The sequence below is a fragment of the Helianthus annuus genome, chromosome 14, assembly GCF_002127325.2.
Source record: "Helianthus annuus cultivar XRQ/B chromosome 14, HanXRQr2.0-SUNRISE, whole genome shotgun sequence".
NCBI lineage: Eukaryota > Viridiplantae > Streptophyta > Magnoliopsida > Asterales > Asteraceae > Helianthus > Helianthus annuus.
The window spans coordinates 15901938-15914524 of record NC_035446.2 but is presented as its reverse complement, the minus strand read 5'-3'; the positions used below and the strand labels follow the sequence as shown (position 1 = coordinate 15914524).

Below are 12587 nucleotides of genomic sequence, written 5' to 3'. Positions count from 1 at the left end.
CAGGAAGAAAGTTTCAAAACAACAGTACCATGTTAAGGAGAAACCAAAAGTTATATACAAACCTAAAAAGATGAATGATAGGCAGGATGTGAACAGACCCAGTTCCTCTAGAGGTCCGACTATTGAAATTAAGAATTCTTTCAGTGGGTTGAATGGGGCACATGATGAGGAAGAGTCGGATGTGGAAGAGGTTAGACTTGCTACGGATGAGGGGATGCCGATCCTTATGAAAGGAGATTTGATAAATAAAACAGGTGCAAGCACACCTGCTGAGAAGGTTACTAATGGTTAGTTTAGCTTCCTGGAATATTAGGGGGTTGAACCGCCGTCTTAAACAAAAGGAGGTTCAAAAGTTTTTAAAAGAGAACGGGGTTCAGGTGTTAGCCGTTTTGGAGTCTCATGTTAAGGTTGCAAATTTGGACAAGGTTTGTAAGAATGTGTTTAGGAATTGGGATTGGGCTTCGAATGGAGCGATGTGTTCGAAAGGTACTAGAATTATTTTGGGTTGGCATATGGATAATATAGATGTTATGGTTGTTGATGCTAATAGTCAGGTGATGCATACTCAGATTATGATAAAAAGTGACAAAAAGATGATTTATACCTCGTTTGTCTATGCTAGTAATTGTTACAAAGAAAGAAGGCAGTTGTGGGAGTCGTTAAAAATGCATAAAGGGATGGTTAAAAATAATCCTTGGATTATCCTAGGCGATTTTAATGTTGCTCTCAACCTAGAAGATAAATACATGGGGAGTTCTACAATTAATGCTGCGATGACTGACTTTAAGGAATGTGTTGAATATATGGAAGTTTTTGATGTTAATGCAAGCGGCATTCATTATACATGGAACCAGCGATCAAAAACGGGAGTGGGGATCCGGAAAAAGTTGGACAGAATCATGTCAAATGTTCAATTTACTGATGCTTTACCCGATGCCCATGCAATATTCTTGCCCTATGGAGTATGGGACCATTGTCCTTGTGTTTTAAAGCTGCCAACTAGTCATAGAGCAAAACCTAAACCTTTCAAGTTTACTAATATGTTGGTTCATAAGAAGGAATTTGTGGATATTGTGAAAAGTGGATGGGACCTGACCGTGGATGGTGTTCCAATGTTCCGAGTAGTGAAAAAATTAAAAGGCTTGAAGCATGCTTTTAGATCGCTTATGCATAAACAGGGTAACATTCACAAAAAAGTTCATGATCTTAAAAAAGAGCTGGATTGTCTTCAAAGTAATCTGGATATGGACCCGACTAATAGTCAACTTAGAGATGCTGAATCGGAGTGTTTGAAAAGATACCAAGAAGCTGCTCTTGATGAAGAGAGATTTTTGAAGCAAAAGGCCAAGCAAAAGTGGTTGGAAGTGGGTGATGCTAACACGGCCTATTTCCACAACGTCGTTAAATGCCGTAACCATATTAATAAAATCCATTCTATTAAAGATGCTGAAGGTAATCAACATGATGGGGAGGGGGTAGCGAATGCCTTAGTAGATCACTTCAAAGTTTTTCTTGGAAAAAAAGGGAATGTTACTAAGAAGCTGGACCCGATTATCTTCTCTACAAAGATTAATACTCAGGTCGCTACTCATATGAGTAGGCGTGTCACTCCTGAAGAAGTGAAGGGTGCTATTTTTTCTATCAATGAGAATAAATCTCCAGGTCCGGATGGATATACGTCCGAATTTTTTAAGAAATCTTGGGAGATCATCGGTAATGATGTTACTATGGCGGTACTCGATTTTTTTGAATCAGGAAGATTGCTCCAAGAAATTAACCACACGTTCTTAGCATTGATTCCAAAGGTTGCTACTCCTAGTGTAGTCACGGACTACAGGCCGATTTCATGTTGTATTGTCATTTATAAAGGTATAAGCAAGATCATTACTAACAGGATTCTTGAGGGCCTCAATGAGATAATTAGTGAAAACCAGTCGGCTTTCGTTCCGGGGAGAAGAATTTCGGATAACATCCTTCTAACACAAGAACTCATGCATAATTATCACCGGCAAGTTGGTCCTCCGAGGTGTGCCTTTAAGGTGGATATTCAAAAGGCCTACGACACGGTGGATTGGGATTTCCTTCGTGATATCCTCCATGGGTTCGGTTTTAATCACTGTTTTATCGGTTGGATTATGGAATGTGTTACATCATCTTCTTTTTCTCTCAGCATTAATGGTAACATTCATGGATACTTTCAGGGTGAGAGGGGTCTGCGTCAAGGAGACCCTATGTCTCCTTACTTATTCACCATGGTTATGGAAGTTTTAACTTTACTTCTTCGAAAAGCGGCTGACTTGGATCCGTCCTTTAGATTTCATAACAGGTGCGAAAAACAGATGATTATTAATGTGTGCTTTGCTGATGATCTTCTTATCTTTGCTAGGGGAGATACCCAATCGGCAAGGGTAATCATGGATTATTTGATGAAGTTTAAAGATGCTTCAGGGCTGGCTCCTAGTAACTCTAAAAGTTCAGCGTTTTTTTGCAATGTTTCTAGCAGCATTAAGGCGAGAATTATGGAGTTTGTTCCCTTTGAAGAGGGTAAGCTTCCGATTAAGTACCTTGGAGTTCCTTTATTGGCATCTCGGCTTCTAGTGAAAGATTGTAAAGTGCTTGTGGAAAGAATGGATAAGAGGATCATGGATTGGAAAAATAAGTTCCTTTCGTTTGCCGGAAGGCTTCAGCTTGTCATATCTGTCCTGTCTTCTATTCACGCGTACTGGGCTTCGGTTTTCATGTTGCCTGCGAGTATAATTAAGGATCTGGAGAATAAAATGAAGTGGTTTTTATGGGGGTATGGTACGCCCGCTAAAGGAAGAGCTAAAGTTGCCTAGAAAGAGGTATGTCTCCCTAAGTCTAAAGGGGGCCTAGGCATTAGATGTATTTCTGATGTCAATCGGTCTCTCATGACGTACCACATTTATAGTATTCTTTCAGAAAGGAAATCTCTTTGGACACATTGGATTTTGATACACAGGTTAAAAAATCGTAGTCTTTGGGACATTCCTATCCAAAATAATTCGCCGTGGGGTTGGAAGAAATTACTGAAGTTTAGACATGTGGTTAGACCGTTTTTCTGGTCCAAAATCTGAAATGGTGAAAAAACGTCTTTATGGTTTGATAAATGGTGCAATCTATGTCCGCTGAGTAATTATGTTACGCATAGACGTATGGCTCAACATGGTTTTAGTATGTATTCTAAACTGGTCGATGCTATAGATGGTGGTAATTGGGTGTGGCCTGAAGCTTGGAGGAATTTATTCCCGGTATTATTTCAGCTCCAACCTGTTACTTTATCGGCTAATGTTCAAGATAGAATTTTGTGGATGAATTCAGAAGGTAATTTGGTCTCTTTTGAGTCTAAAGAGGTGTGGGCTGTTATTAGAACTCGGGGGCATTCTGTTGAATGGTCGAATATTGTTTGGTCTCGGTTTAATATTCCAAAACATGCGTTTATTAGTTGGCTGATTTTGAAGAGGAAGCTATGGACTCAAGACAGAATCCTTCACTGGAATCATACTGTAACGGGTTCTATCAATCAAATGTGTTGCCTCCTTTGTTTTGCAGGTATTGAAACGATTGATCACCTGTTTTTTGAGTGCAAATACTCAAAGATGGTGTGGTATAAAGTTCGCGAGAAAGGAGACATGTCCCGAGTCAGTGAAAAATGGGACGACATAATGCAATGGTTGGTTCCTATAGCTACTCGACGATCTATTGAGGCGGTAACGAATAAACTTCTAGTTGCAGCGTCGGCTTATTTCATTTGGATGGAAAGGAATGCAAGATTTTTCAACAACCAACTAAGACCGCCGGAAAAAATTGTGGAGCTTATTTTGCATACGGTTCGAACCAAATTGCTATCCTTCAAGTATAAAGCCAGCGCTAATGTCAACCGGTTTTTGGAGAAGTGGAACGTGCATGGAGTAGAGACCTTTGATGACCATTGTTAGTAGGAATGTAATAGCTGTCTAATTCTGGTTGTTTTTTTGGTTGTTTTCTTGTTTACTCTTTGGTGGTATGCCACTAAGAGAACTAGGGGGTATTTCAGCCTCTCTACTTGTTTTGTTTTTGATATGATATAAAATCACCGGGGTAACCCTTTACCCAAAAAAAGAATCTATACATGTCAATAATAAAATGAAGACAAGTTCAGAAAATATTGTTCAAAATTCAACTTTTTAGATTTAAAACCTAGGATAAATTTAAACAACCAAATCCAAACATTAAACATTCATTCATACAGCTGAGTTAAACAACATAAGTTTCCAAAAATACAGCTGATCTTAAACAAAATAAGTTTTCAGAAACAGATAGTAGATATCCTAAACATGGATTAATAAAAGTCTTAACAATAGATAGATATGATCATTTTTCCTTCTTGGGAATCAAAAGTGACTTAGGTCCTTCATTTATAGATAAAGGATCTTTACTTTCAGATTCGTCACAATCAAATTCTTCCGCAAGAGTACGCTTCAGCTCAAGTGGTGTCTTTATCTTTCCTCCCCTTTTGTTACGCAAAGCCATACCACCAGCACTTGAATCCATCAACGAACCCCTTGTATCCATCAGTGAAACTGGGGTCTGATAATCAGTGGTGACTGATATAGAATCCTTCATATCAAGGTAAATAGATTTGTTAATATAGATAAGAGTTTGTATTTTGAAATAGCAACGTGTTTAAAATAAAAAAAAGTAAAAAAAAAAAACATAATACCTTCGAGTAAGTAGTATATTTTCTCGTCTTGCGCTTCTCTTTGCTATAAGTGTTGAAATCTAATTTAAATAGAAAACCTGAATTAGAAATATAAAGTTACAAAATAAAAAAAAAACTGATAAAACAATACAAAATGTAGACCTTCATTGCAAGCTAAAGGAGCTTTTGTTGCTGATTCGTCATGATCATATGATTCCGCAAGATTACGCTTCAGCTCGGAATGTACCCTTATGTTTTCAGCATTTTTTGCAGCAGCAGATAATGATCCAGTGCTTGAACCAATCAGTGATATCGGGGTATCATCCTTAATATTGATATGAAGATAATATATTATTTGCTAAAATTGCTAATCACAATCCGTAATATGTAATTTTAAATATGAAAGTAAAAGAATAAATAGGTTTTATCAAATAGTTTATTTAGAAAAAATACCTACAGATTGACAGTTTCGGTACTTTCAAAATCACCAGATGTGATATTCACCGAGTTTGAAAGGTCAACCTACAGTTGGTAAACAAATAAAGGAGTATTAAAATTGATGAAGCAAGAATGTAGGTCCAATACGGTATAATAACTGTAACGACTTAGTATAAAAAAGGTTAGATAATTACATGGTCAATCCCTAACTTTGATTCAAGCTATGAAATTATTGCGGGATCATCAGAAAATGTTGATGCATTTTTGGTGTCTGTCACTAGTCTTGTACTTAACGTTGTATTTTGTACGGTCGTTTATAGTTTATCGAGTCTGTATTCGCAGTCGACCAAGTCGGATATCCTCCTATCCGCATGTGTCTGACTTATTTGTCTCCGTTGTTATGTAATGATCGTAAAACTATGCATGTTGCATGATAAGGGTATATCTGTCCATTATGTAAGTGTGTTTGTGCCATTCTGTTTGCTGTCTGTTTGCAGCAAACAGATTAGTTTTTGCAGCCTTCGACGAAACAGGTCTGTTTCGTCGAACACATGTCGACGAAACAGGTCTGTTTCGTCGAACACATGTCAACGAAACAGGTCTGTTTCGTCGAACACATGTCGACGAAACAAACCTTTGACATGTTGTTTCTATTTCGTCAAAGTCATCGGCGAATCACATGTGGTTTGTCAACTGTTGGGCTGAGGTTTGGGCTTATTTCTGTTTCGTCAGCCCATCTTGTGATTCGTCGATAACCTTAGTCCAGCTGCTATAAATAGGCACATTCTGTCACAGTTAGAAGACAGAGATGAGAGAATACCCTGCAAGTCTGTAAACTGTGTTTGTATCAGTTTGTTCTCATCCAGTTAATCAAACGAGTGTGTTTCTTTGGTTAACCATTGTGTGTTACTTTGTTCTATGTTTGATTTGCTTAGTTAAGTGGATCCCACACACTTAACTTTGTTTGCTATAAACAAGGCTTTGGTAGTGAAAATCGATCCTCCGATTTCGGGACCTACAAGTGGTATCAGAGCAGTGGCTCTTATCCTTGTTTAAAATCAAACATAGTTCGGTTGGGTGTCAAGTGTTTGTGTGTTTTTCACAGAAATTTGTTCTTAAAAACTAAGTATTTTCTGGAAAAAGGGCTTTAAAAACAGTGGATATTGTTTGTTTGTTAAGAGTTTTACCGAAAACCATGCTTGTTTGAGTGTTCTCATGCAAACTGTTGGTTTTTGTTGAAAGTTTTAGACAAAAATTTGTGTTCGGAAATTATAAAGTTCACTGGTTGTTCTTGTGTTCTTCATATCTTCATAATGTATTCAAAGTGTTCTTGACAAAATCACCTTTTTAATCTAACTGATAAGGTTATCTTACTTTGAAAATTGTTGTAGTATACTCTATTATCCACCATACTTTTAAGTTGGTAAAAAGCATGGTTGAAAGTCGTGTGAGTTGACAGACTGCGTATAAACAAATCACCTACTTTTACCAACCCCTGACAACCTTTTTGACGAATCAAGCAGTCAACGAAATAGAAGTCAACGAAACAGAAAATCATTTCGCCAAAGGTCTCTTCGACGAAACAGAAAAGTATTTCGCCAAAGATCCCTTTGACGAATCAAAAGCGTTTCGCCAAAGGTCCCTTCGACGAATCAAAGATTGTTTCGCCAAAGGTCCCCTTGACGAATCAGAAATCTGTTTCACCAAACTTCTTTGACGAAACAAGATCTGTTTCGTCATCAGTCGTTTCATCAAAACAACATTCTGTTTCGTAGAAAGTGTTTCGTCGTGAAACTTGTCATTTTTCAACAGAAGGTTTGCAAGTTCATCATAACATTGTGTTTTCAAGTGTTTGTTCAGGTATTCCACTAGTATACATCAAAAATGAGTTGTACAAGTCCGTGGGACTGGAGTACGGACCCACAGCCCGGTCAAGATCAAACTTCCGCAGCCGCATGGGCAAGAAGTATGTTTCCTCCACCAGCGATCAGTGCAAGCCAATGGGCGTTAGTATCCAATCAAAGTCAAAGTATTCAAAATCTTCTACTCAGCGAAAGTGAAACGGGCAGCAACAATCGCCCACCCAAGTTGAATCACATGAACGACTTTCCATCATGGAAAAACCGCTTTCACACATATGTTCAAGGGCAAAGCACCGAACTTTGGACGTGTTTCATCAATGCATTCAACTCTAATCTCGAAGTAGCAGCATCCACTTCAGCGGGTTATGCTAATATGCTTGAAGATGACAAGAAAGCCTATGACTTGGAGAAAAAGGCTTTTGCTATACTTACACAAGCGCTCAACAAAGAAATCTATCATCAGTTCTCCTACAGCAAAGACACGAAAACATTGTGGGATGCCTTGGTTGCGAGAGGAGAAGGAAATGCAGCTATTCGAAAGTCTCGCCATGATCTGTTAAAGAAAGAGTTTGAATCATTTTAGTTTTTGGAAAATGAAACCCTAAATGATATGACTACACCTTTTTATCATTTGATTAGTGAAATGTGTGCTTATGGGGTTTTAGCTACTCAACAGGATATGGTGAATAGGTTTGCTGATGCTTTACCTCCAAAGTGGAGTTCGTTTATTGAGCTGTTGAAGCATAAGGGTACTCTAGACATAGTTAACATCTATGAGTTCATTCAGAAGCTGGAACACAAGAATGATGAAGAAATCAGGAAAGCTAAACGAGTTCCCGCTCCTCAGAATACATAAATGTACCTTCCAGGCTTCGACGCCTTGGCAAGATCCAGTGCAGCCCAATACAAGTTCCTTTCCGTTTCCTCAATCAACTACTACTCCGGCTTTTGATCCAAGGGCTTATATTCCAACACCTCAACCTCCACCTCAAGTTAATCCTGCACAGCTTCAATTCGATCTGAGGGCTTACATTCCTGTCCCATCACAACCACAAGTCCAACCACAACAACAAGCTCATTATACCAACAATCCTCAACCTCAAAACCCTAGCACAGTCCGAGTCGACACTCCAAACCTTTCTCAAGTTAGCATTGAGGTAGCAAAGGAGCATATGGAACTTATCAATACAATGGTCAGTGCTTACTGCGGTTTGGTAGCAGGTCAGATTGGAAACATCAACATGACCCACGAAGATTATCAACAGATCGACAAGGATGAAATGGAGTTGATGGATATCAAATGGGCTTTTGCTAGTGCAGTTAGAAGGGCAAAAGACTTTATGGTTCGAACTGGAAGAACTTCGTTGGAAGGCAAGAAGGATACGAAGTATGGGTTTGATATCAATGCTGTTACATGCTTCAATTGTGGCGAGAAGGGGCATTTCAAACGTGAGTGCACCCGACCAACAAAACAAGGCAATCATAACCCATTCAGAAACCAGACGAGTACTTCAAATGTGAATGCCCAACAAGAGAACCGTGACAGGAGGATTGTCGCAGTCAACAACAATCAGAACCAGTCTGGACCATCAAATCCCAATCGGGCTTTGACCGTTCAAGCTGATGAAGGATGTGACTGGTCTGTACAGTTTGGGGAAGGTGATCAAGGAGGAGGAACAGCATGTTATGCAAAGATCATCAATCACATTAAGCATGTTCATAAGAAAGAGTTTTCAGAAAGTGACGACAGTTCTTGTTATTCTGGGAGTTCTGATGAAGAAGGTTCTATTTCTGGGGATAATCACTCTGAATCTGAGTCAGATGTGAAGGAGGAAGCAAGTTCTGATGTTGAAGACTTGTTAAATGAAGCTGAGGAGTTAAAATGTCAGAAATCAGTTCTAATCAAGAAGGCTGCTGCTGCATCTAGGGAAATGGAGAAGTTCTTTTCTGAAGATGGATCTTTTTCTTTTCAAACTGCCTTTATGGCAAATGTCTCAGCCTCTTCAAGTCAGGTAAATACTGAAACTCCTGCTCCTATTGTTTGTAAATCATGTGCAGATATGAAGCTTGAGTCAGAAAAGCTTCATAGTCATAATCAAAATTTGGTTATTGAACTATCTAAATGCAAAGAGGCAAATATGGCTTTAACTCAGAACGAAAAGGAATTTAAATCTGTAATCGAAACATTAAAGAAAAGCGTGTCCGAAGTGAACAAAGTGGTTTACCATAAACAAGTGAGTATAAATGAGTACATAAATATTGTTGAGGAAACCAAAAAGCAACTAGCCATTGCCAAATGCGAGCATGATGTTATCAAACAAAAATTGGAGAGTTATTCTAACTCCCGATTTGTGCTTGATCACATCATCGATGTTCAACAACTGAAGGGAAATCAGAAAGTCATAGGATATAAGAAATGTTCGCCCCCTTTGAGGCATAATTATACCAAAATGCCTGATGAAGAGGATATGCTAAGGTATGAACCCAGTGTGCCTCTTGATTTTGAGGAATTTTCTACTGGCCTAGGGTTCAAACCGGACAGTTCTTCAAACACATCCTCTAAGTAACAAGAAACCTCAACATCCATGAAACAAAGTCCTCCAATTATCGAGGACTATGAGTCATCAGATGATGAATCGGAATTGGATGTTGGCGATCAGGATAAATCACTTGACAAGATGAAAGGAGTAGAAATTCTACCTGAGAATCACATTCTTTGTGATCCTGATACTCTTGTTGTTCCGTCAATCGTCAAACAAGTGATAAATCCTGTCAAAGTTGACAAGACGTCTGTGTCTACCATTAAGAGCAGTAATGTGTTGTACACTTTGGTTGGTGATTTAAGAATATATTCAGACCATGATTTTCCAATTAAAAATGTCAATCCATCTTTGATTGATAAAGTTTTTGAAGATAACACCAACAAGTTCTTGGGAAAAACACTCCCAGGAGTTGTTGTAACTCAATGTGATCCAGTTCCTAAGGCTAAAATTAGAAAACAATTTGGAAATCAAAAACCACCAACAAAACAACAACCTATTGCCTCTAAGGGTAGACAACCAGAAAGGCGAGCTCAAAAGCCTAATGTCTCTCAAATGAAATCTGAAACAAGAGGAGCTCGTTTTCAAAAGAAAGCGAAAGATGTCAAATTCGTGTCATCAAAGGGTACTGATAAGATTGAGACTTTTGAGAACAAATCAAACACCGATTTTGTACAACAAGTCACGATCTTAAAACGTAACAGTGATAACAATTAAACTCAACATACAAACGGGTGTGATGAAAAGGCAAGTACCTCAGGCTCCACGGGTACAACATCTGTTGTTCAATCGAATTCTCCTAAGTTTGTGGAAAGGAGAACATGCTTTAAATGTGGGGAGTTTGGGCATATCATTAAAAATTTCCCAAACGCTCCAAAGGATAAATTTGTTGAGAAGGCACCACCTGAAAAGATTCACCCTCAACGTCGTTCAGTTTCACCAAAACACGATAAACGAGCAGTCCAAGAACAAGAAATGAAACAACGACGTAAGAACATAAAAACTGTTGAAAAAGCCTTAAAATCTGAAGTTAAAACAGTAAAAGGGGAACCAAGTGTTTCACAACCAGTAAAACCAGAAGCTTCAAAAGCTGTTTACAACACTCAATCTGGTAGGCAAAAACAAACTTGGAAACCTAAGACGGGTGATAGTTCAGGGGGAGCCGTCGTGTTTGAGAATCATCAAGAAATTGAGATCACGTTTCGTGATGCTCAGGGACGACCCAAGACCACTAAGGCTTGGGTCCCCATCCTCAACTAATCTTTGAACGACATGTGCAGGGTGTTCCAGGAGGAACTATTAATAGTCATTGGATTGTTGATAGTGGAGCATCCAGGCACATGACTGGCGACTTACGGCTTCTATACGACGTGAGAAATATTAGTGGAGGCTATGTCGCATTTGCGGGAGACAAAGGCGGATACATCACTGGAGAGGGAAGTATCTCCAATGGTATTGTGTGCTTCGATAAGATCAATTATGTTCGTCAAATTGATCATAATCTTCTCAGTGTGTCGCAAATCTGCGATAAAAAGTTCACCGTGAATTTTGATGATGCCGGTTGTTATGTGCTTAAACCTGGGTTCAAAATTCCACAAGAATGGATTCTCTTATCGGCTCCGAGAGTTAATGATCTTTATATTCTCGATATGAGCCAAGCGATTACAATATCTACACAAGTCACTTGCTTTGTCTCGAAAGCCACAAAAAAGGAGTCTATATCTTGGCACAGAAGAATGGGGCACATTCACTTGAGAAAGATGAACCATTTGGTGAAAAACAATCTTGTGAATGGTGTGCCTGTGAGAAGTTTTCATTTACAAGATATATGTGTCTCGTGTCAGAAAGGGAAGCAAACAAAGAAGTCTCACCCTTTGAAGAAAATCAACACTATCAGCATGCCTCTCGAACGTCTTCATATGGACCTTTTTAGACCTATGAAGCACAAGACAACATTCGGAGATGCTTATTGCCTAGTGGTTACCGAAGACTATTCTAGATTTTCTTGGGTATCTTTCATGGCACACAAGAGTGAAACTCCTTGCATCCTCAAGGATCTTCTTACAATGTTGGAGAATCTCTACTCGTTGAAAGTTAAGAGGATCCAAAGCGACAATGGAACGGAATTCAAGAATCAAGTGATGGATGAGTTATGTACTTCAAAAGGCATCCTTCATGAATACAGTTCTCGTTACACTCCACAACAAAATGGTGTCGCAGAGAGGAAGAATCGGACGATAATTGAAACTGCAAGAACAATGTTAGTAGAGTCGGAACTCCCTGTTCAATTCTGGGGGGAGGCTGTGTCGACTGCATGCTACACATTAAACCGAGTTCTTACAGTTAAGAGACATGGCAAAACTTGTTTCAAACTCCTTCAGAAAAGGAAACCGGATCTTTCATACCTAGAACCCTTTGGTGCTCCATGTACTATGATTGAACAAGATGGAAAATTTGGGGCTAAAGCTATCGATGGTTTCTTCCTTGGATATGCAACTCCAAATTATCGCGTCTGGAATCTAGCAACGATAAAGATTGAGCTATGGAGTGAAGTGAAGGTTCAAAGGTACACAAGTCCTGTTAGGGCTCCGGGTGATCCTTGGATGTTCGATTATGATGGACTGTTTGACTCCTTTAATGTGCCTATCTTTGACGAAGAATTAGCAGCTGCTAGAATGCTATTTGAAAGTGACAACGCTGCTGACTCGCCATTGGTTAGACCTGTTATTGTTGACCCACAAGGTTCTTCATCAGTTAACAATATGATTCAGAATGAGGTATTTGAAGATGCTGCTGATTACAATGAGTCTTCAGAAGATGATGAATATCATGATGCAGCAGAAGGATCTTCAGCCCTAGTTGCTCCTGTTCAAGGTGCTTCTGTTGACACACCTCACGTGCAGAATGTAGATACTGCTGAAGGGAATGCATCCACCTCTACACACGTTCCTGGTGTGGAGTTGGTTGTTGATCTTAATCTTAATAATTTGGGTATCAATTCACGTGTTTCTGAAAAATCCTGAAATGAGGATTCACGATATCCATCCG

At 39.0% G+C, this 12587-nt stretch overlaps 2 protein-coding genes across 2 annotated transcripts; one reads left to right on the top strand and one right to left on the bottom strand.

Annotated features, from left to right (window-relative positions):
• The first annotated feature begins 3173 nt into the window (after window positions 1–3173).
• LOC118486449 lies at window positions 3174–3956 on the top strand. The gene has a single exon (XM_035982909.1). It carries the CDS (start codon window positions 3174–3176, stop codon window positions 3954–3956), a length of 783 nt encoding a protein of 260 aa, XP_035838802.1.
• Window positions 3957–4313: 357 nt separating this feature from the next.
• LOC118486448 lies at window positions 4314–5780 on the bottom strand. The gene is made up of 5 exons (XM_035982908.1): window positions 5772–5780; window positions 5165–5221; window positions 4862–5057; window positions 4721–4779; window positions 4314–4617 (listed from the first exon to the last, which is right to left on the bottom strand). Exons 1-5 carry the CDS (start codon window positions 5778–5780, stop codon window positions 4372–4374), a joined length of 567 nt encoding a protein of 188 aa, XP_035838801.1. The 3' UTR covers window positions 4314–4371.
• Between the last annotated feature and the right edge of the window lie 6807 nt (window positions 5781–12587).

Coding starts and splice junctions, on each gene's coding strand:
- LOC118486449 (XM_035982909.1), top strand. CDS start 3,174: ATGGCTCAACATGGTTTTAGTATGTATTCTAAACTGGTCGATGCTATA.
- LOC118486448 (XM_035982908.1), bottom strand. Junction 4,780..4,861: donor TCCTTTAGCTTGCAATGAAG/GTCTACATTTTG, acceptor TATTTAAATTAG/ATTTCAACACTTATAGCAAA. Junction 4,618..4,720: donor AATATACTACTTACTCGAAG/GTATTATGTTTT, acceptor CTTGATATGAAG/GATTCTATATCAGTCACCAC.